A 7,172-nucleotide genomic window follows, 5' to 3' on the forward strand; every position below is an offset into this window, starting at 1 on the left:
TTCATCTGCCTTTGTTGGGCAGCACAGATAGCACAGCACTCCAGAATCATGTACTAGAGTATGGTGTGTCCACTGGGAGTAGGTGGGGTGGTTGGAAGAGCATAAAAGACTGTTGTTACTGTAAGGATTCATTTAGACCTTTCATTAGGACTGTTATTCTTTTTTTTTTAGGTGGGGGGTGTATTTAATGAAATAATAATGAAAAATTAATAGATGAATTCATACCAACTCAAATTTCCTGGAAAAAAATAATTTGTAAGGTAAAAGTTATTTTGAGAGTGATGTTAAGGAATTTTTTAAAAATGTTAATTATAATTTCAAATTAGAATAATTCTAATATCTACAGGATGATCTGAGGGTTAAAGAAACAAGAGGTGGATCTTATGGGCAATATTGCAAAAGTCATTATTGTAGTACAAGACCCTTTCTTCTAGCTAAGTGATCTGCTGCGTCTCAGTTTGAGTCATGTAGAATTCTAAAGACAGAAAGTCTTAATTCTGGCATAAAACAAAACTGAAGGGGGAAACATACTTTGAGTTAGCACCAGTAGCTATTGACTTTTTTAACAACAAAAAAGACAATGTTTTAGTGGTGCTGGTTTAGACAAAAACATCTTGCTATAATCATCAACCATTTAACTTGCTGTAACGTTGTGCAGAGAGGAGCGAGATTTATTATGGGCAAATCCAAAATCAGAGTCGTTTATATGGTCTGGGGTCATAGAGCCGACACGGAGAGTACTGGGATACATTACAAAACAAAAACACACGAAGGCAAACTAGGGAAACAGGCTATAACTAAGACAAGGGAACACTCAGGACTGGGAAACATGAAGGCATGAAGTACAAAGAAACGACCTTCAAACAGTCAAACATTCATTCAACAGTTAAACAAACAATGAAACGATGAACAGCCATGACCAAGGCACACAAGAGGGTTTAAATACATGAAATTCACAAAACTAGAAATGAAGGACAGGTGTAAGCAATCAATGTGAGGACAAAACAAAACTATGGAATGGAACAAAACACAAGACATGGAACAAAACAAATTACATGGAAGGGACTGATCATGACACTTGCCCAGTGAATTTAAATGAAAGAAGTTACACCGAGTTGAGATTTTATTTATTTTTATTTTATGTAACACTAAACAAGTTTGATAATTAAACAAGTTTGCCGTGTTGTCCATTTGGTTGGAAACCAAAACACTGTCTAACTGGCATATTGATCCCCTTTTTCTGATCAAGCTCGTCCATTCTCACTGTCTACTGGAGAGGAGGTCACTGGTACCAGAGTCTCTGCTTCATCTGCACAGACTGCAGCATGCTTTGCCAGACTGAAAAATCTGTTATGTCTTTAAGTTTCTTTTTAAGAAATGTATCAATTTTGTGTTGGTGTGGACTATAATCAAATGCAATCTTTTCTACTGTATACATGTTAACTAGCCACAGATGAAAAAGCTTGTACAAGAAAATGATTAAATAAAGGCAAAATCTTTAAAAAGTGGTCTTGATATGTGACACAAATCAACAGAACAATCATTTGCATTATATTGTCACAAATTTAAAAATTATGACAATATTCAATAATGTCATTTATCAGCCCAAGTTAAATTGGTGACCAGGTGAATTAATTTACTTTATCTAGCAGATAGTTAACACAGTGATAATCATGTAGTGTAAGCAGGATAGGTAACATGAATTTGATGTGATGAAACTATATTGAGGTTTCTGTAGCTTGTCACCCCTGAATAATGATAAATCGGCTTATAGAAGGAAAGTGATTGTTGTTTGGTGCTGCACACTTAAGATGAGTTAAAACTTTTTGTTTTGTTTTAGCCATTTGACAGTTTTTCAGTGTCAGGTCTGCCCTCATTCATCAACCTGGATGCACCACCAGCTATAACCGCCAAAGATCCTCTGAATTCTAACCGTTTCCAGAACTGGTTCAGAGGTGAGTCTACCTATTAGTCTACAGTCATTACCCAGGCCTAAACCCCTATCTTTGTGGAGTCTTGCCATCCTTTCATTGTGGGCATTTCTGAAACTTTTTTTTCCCGGTGTTTTGTTTGCTACCTGTTTTTTTTTGTCTCTGTCTGCTTTTGATTTTAGACTTGCTTTATTTTAGTACTGTTGCTGTCTCCAATTATTTCCTGACCCTTTTATTCTGTGCCTCTGATGGCGTTTTGCTGAGGGTTTGTATTAATAATAGGTTCTATACCATTAGGTCTAGTGGGTGTGTATTAATAACAGGATCTATACCATTAGGTCTAGTGGGTTTGTATTAATAATAGGTTCTGTACCATTAGGTCTAGTGAGTTTGTATTATCTACATGAGGGATAATGTTTGTCTCTGAAAATGTATTATCAGTATGTGCCTAACGCTCCTCTCTATTCCAAAGATGATGCGATTTCCATAATTCTCATATTGCATAAGACATTTATTTCCATTAAATGTTTTAGCATTCAGGTGGTTGTTTTTCTTTGCAACAATTATTGGCGTGAAATCTACTGTGCCATATACTCAAGATCCGAAGTCAAACGAGTCCGCACATCAGGTGTTGAACCCATTCATAGTATTTTTCTGCTTATCTAATATGCCAATATTTTCTCGTAACCATCCCAAGTCCTAAAAACACTGAAACCTAAATGCTTAGTAACTACAGTAAAGCTTGTGTCACTGTCTTAATTTACATTCTGCATTAGTTCATCAAATGGTTATTTATTGAGAGTGAGTCTGTATTTTTTAATTGAAAAAAATAAAACTTTGTCAGCATTAAACAGGTTTGTTGTCTGGTTTGAAGGCTGTGGTTGTGCTATTTTTCTGGCCTTACTGGTCAACTAGTTTCTGTACCCAGTCATTCCATCAAGGGAGGTGTGTTGCTATTGAAATGTCTAATTTCCTTTATCTATTGAATTCATGACATACATTAGAATTACATTTATTATAGCTGCAGGTGGCAATTAAGGGGTCAAATCATTTTATCACAGCTGCAAAACTTGGTTGCTGATCACATCCCACATTAAGTTCACCAGCCTCTGTGGTTGGTTTTGAGGTTTTGTTCCCAGGAATGTTGTATTTTAAATCTAATCTCTCAATTATATATATATTAATATATATATTATTTGTTCTGATTTGACATGAGTAAGAAATATAGTTCCCCCAGAAGGTCAGTTCACCCCAAATATACTTGCATTCACAGTATGTTCATATACACCATTGAAGTTTGGTGATAATCTAACACTCTATGGCTAAGTTTTATGCTATTAATTAAGAAAAATCCTGCTCTTGGGGATTGACAGTTAAATACACATATTTTTGATCATTATTTACAAGAAGATCTGCATTTTTTACATTTAAAAGGTATCTCTAGATCAAAAGGTCACTGACTTGTTTAAAAAGTACATTTGACCAACTAATTTAGGTATCAAAAAACAGGTTAAAAAGGTTTATGAAACATATTGAACTTATTTGTGGAATAGTCACAAAGTATTGCACCACATTTCTCATGCACAATTTGAACACAATGGGATTGACTCATTTTTCTGTTTTTAAATACCTTTTCATATGTCAGAGGGGCTCTGTTGGCAAAAATGTCCTATAATTGCCATGCTAGCTCAAAGTCCATAAATCAATACTCATGTCAAGTTTCATAAGAATTACTCAAAGAAGTCTTAATTTTTTTCAGCTGTTTTGAATGAATCAGTACACCTTGGATTGATAGGTATGTAGGGGCCATATACCATACAAATATCAACATGTTTCAGTCTCATCAACATTTTGATACCAAATTTGTGAAGACTGGAGAAAGGTCCTACGACTAGTGTGTTACAGTTCATCAGCAACATAAAAAGCAGTAGGATATTTAAATTCAAAGTAATTTCTACAAGAATCAACGTTACAGCAGTCCACTGAAGCCAGTTCTATGATTAGCCAATTACCTGAAAAACATTAGCCAATGTTTGACTCATTCTTAGGAATCCTCCAGCTTGCTTACAGAAGCAGTATGCAAAATTTCATCTTGATCAGAAGAGCAGTTGTTGAGAAACAGTTATTTGCATATTATTATATGCCCCATATTGACAAAACTGCTACATTTGGTAAGCTACCTCAAAGTCAATACTGGTATAAGTCTTTTAAATTTCATGAAATCTGAACATGTCGTTCAGGAGTTACAGCTAGTTAAAGTTAAGGTTAAAGCCTAACCTTTGTACTACTACTTTGTACTACTAATATTAGACTGCAATAGGACAGCTGTATTTTTATGTCAGGTTTTTGTTTAAATAATTATTGAGATTCAGACTCTTGCAAATATTTTGACACCAATTTCACTCAGAATGTGTGAAAATCCTAGGACTGGTTTGAAATTAGCAAAAACAAACAAAAAAAGTGAAATCTAATGGGCAGAGCCTATCTGAATTTAGGAGAAGCTAAGGAAGAATAAAATAAAAATAAATAATATTATTTCTATATTCACCTCTGCCTTTTGTTTGGAACATCTGCAAATGTTAAATATAGTTTTATCTGCAGTTCATAAAGGAAAAAACAAAAATACATTAGAGTCAGAACTTTTGTTTCTTTGTCACACAGTTTTATTATTGTTTTGAATTATTATATTGTCTTTTAGCAATTGTCAATTGTCCTTGGACTTGTCCTCGGCCTCGCACAGCCAGGTGAAAAAGGCTGTCACGGATATGAGGGCCACACCTTTGCCTCTTGTTTTGCTTGGCCAGCAGCTGCTGGTGCACCTTCCTCTGCTCCTCGTGCTCCTCAAGTTTGGCCTCCTTATGGATTTGCTCGATGGTCTTGGGCCAGTGGTCAGCTTGCTGCGACACCCAGTTATGCTAGAAAAGCAAAATCAGCAGATGCATACTTTTGCATCACCATGCGCTGGAATGGCAAACACAAACACACAAACACAGGCAGAGTCTCTAACCAGTCACAGGTCGATGACGTCCTGGAGCAGGAACCGAATGCGTGAGGAACTGCTCCTCTCCTTCACTGTCTTTTCTATATATTTAAAGTAGTGATCCATTTTTGGCTGAGAGAGAGAGAGAGAGAGAGAGAGAGAGAGAGAGAGAGAGTGTAAGAGAAACGTAGAAAAAGTTCAGGTATTCTACACCTTTCGATTCGATCAGGTGTGCTCTCAGCTGAACTCATGTCGCAAGACGTTTATGACTCTTATGTAAACCCTGCTGCCTTGCACGTTGGTCAGTGCTGTAAAGCAGTTCACTGCCACTGTGGGTGTAGCTGTGCTGTCATCAGCTGCACTTGGCTTTGGGGAATCCAGGGTGCAGCAGCAGGAGGCGGCAAACGTGGAGGCTGTGAGAGCAAAACCTAACAGCTGACCAGTCCTGAATGAAAGCCTTTCATTTTGTCAGCTGCAGTAGGAGCAGAGCTAACAACCACACTGACAACTTCACTAAACAACATGAACTTGGACACTTTTAAAATCATTGCCAAGGCCTAATAATACACTGATATCAGCGCAACATGCTAGTCGCACTATAGATGATGATCCTAATTAGTTGGCTACCCTGTAGTCAGAGTGCAGGCAACAGGCAAGCAACAGAAAACACTGACAGCAAAACTTTTATAGAAAACATTTCAACATGCTTGTTTTTTGGTTAAAAGCGTGCATGGAGAAAAAAATACACAATAAAAAAGACCAGGAAAATTGAACACATATAACTGTCAAACTAGTTGGTGACTGAACTGTCAACATCACAACTGCTGTTCCTACTAGAGAAAAAACTGACAGTCAAGATACAATATCCAAAACTTCTTCATCCAGTTTCGATGTGTAAAGTACTTGTTGTGAAAAACGCAACACAGACCAAATCTGGACAAAATAGGCACAGTCGCTGCACTGCACACTAGCACTCAGCTACACATGCCCCGTAAACCTTTACATGACATACTAAAGATAAACCGATGCAAGTGCTGAGCATCTGCTGAGAATATTAAATCAACCCAGACCAGGGCCGCGGCCTGCTTACCCTGGCCTTCTCCAAGTCCAGGTCTTTGCCGATGGCTGTGAGGAGGTGGCACAGACGCTCCAGGCTCTCCTCGTTGTGGTTCATGAATAATTTGACCACGCAGTCGTGCATGATGGCCTCCGACAGCATGTGCAGCTTGAACAGCTCCCCGATCAACTTGATGTTGCCGATGGACCTCCTGTGGGCCTTGTCCTTCGCCTCCTCCAGATCCTCCTCCAGCCTCTCCCGCTCGCTGGCCTTGCGAGGAGTAACCAGAACAAAGACAAAAGCAAGAAACAGCGCGTTTGGACCCGATAACGACCTGGCCGCCTCCCAGCACTGCTGCTGATTTCAGTCCCCTTTCTCCTGATCTGTGGGTTGGTGAGTCAGGTAAACTAGACAGGAGTGCTGCTTACTGAAGTGGCCGCTTCCAGCTGGTGCCGCAGCTTCTCCAAAACATCATTGTTGACCTTGTCCTTCTCAAACTCCTTCTGACAGCGGTTCAGCAGCAGCTTTTGGAAACTCACAGTGCTGGTGGGCTTGTCTGCCATGGGCACTTTTAACTACACAGGAAAGACATGTAGGAGAAACACTTGGGTATACGACAGTGTTAAGAGTTCTGTTACTAAATAGAAACTGATTAAAGCTCCATGTCAGTTTAGAGTGGTTCGAACAAAGTTCACTTCTGTGTGGCATTTGCTTTTGTATGGAACTTCAGCAGCAATGTATGGGAACATGTTACTCACCATAGCCAGGCAGCTGCACATATTGCCATAGGCCATAGAGAAGCTGGGCTCATCGATGGCTTTTTCAAAAACCAGGTCAACCACGCCTTTCAGGCGCTCCTCTGTGTCGATGGTGAGGTCCATCACTTGCTTCATCAGCTGGTTAAACATCTGCGGAGGAAGCTCTGATTTCTCAGGGGGATAAGAGTCTGGGGTGGGGGCAGGAGTGGGAGCTGGAGCTGGGACGGGTCCATGTGCAGAGACAGGGGCAGGAGCAAAAGCAGGACTGCCGGGCTCTCGTCTCTGCACAGGAGGCTCGACTGGCCGTAGTGCTGGTGATGAAGACTTCAGCATTGCACACTCAAGCTTTGGCTCGTCATCTACAGCCAATCACAGATGAGGGTTGGAAAAGTTGAACCACCAAAAAGGGGGAAAAAAATTCAAATAAAATAATAATCAGTGGAGTC

At 39.3% G+C, this 7,172-nt stretch overlaps 1 protein-coding gene across 1 annotated transcript; it reads right to left on the reverse strand.

The window, feature by feature from the left end:
• Positions 1-6,375: 6,375 nt before the first annotated feature.
• On the reverse strand, positions 6,376-6,898 carry LOC145659394 (eukaryotic translation initiation factor 4 gamma 3-like). Its single transcript, XM_081721914.1, has 2 exons — positions 6,727-6,898; positions 6,376-6,543 (listed from the first exon to the last, which is right to left on the reverse strand). Exons 1-2 carry the CDS (start codon positions 6,874-6,876, stop codon positions 6,376-6,378), a joined length of 318 nt encoding a protein of 105 aa, XP_081578040.1. The 5' UTR covers positions 6,877-6,898.
• Positions 6,899-7,172: the final 274 nt, after the last annotated feature.

This window comes from Electrophorus electricus, chromosome 10 (assembly GCF_041902795.1).
Source record: "Electrophorus electricus isolate QZ-2024a chromosome 10, ASM4190279v1, whole genome shotgun sequence".
NCBI lineage: Eukaryota > Metazoa > Chordata > Actinopteri > Gymnotiformes > Gymnotidae > Electrophorus > Electrophorus electricus.

Excerpts from the sequence above, each read along its gene's own strand:
- LOC145659394 (XM_081721914.1), bottom strand. The coding sequence starts at position 6,876 with ATGTTTAACCAGCTGATGAAGCAAGTGATGGACCTCACCATCGACACA. Across the intron at positions 6,544-6,726 it reads TGTGCAGCTGCCTGGCTATG|TTAAAAGTGCCCATGGCAGA; the intron begins GTGAGTAACATG and ends TTTCCTGTGTAG.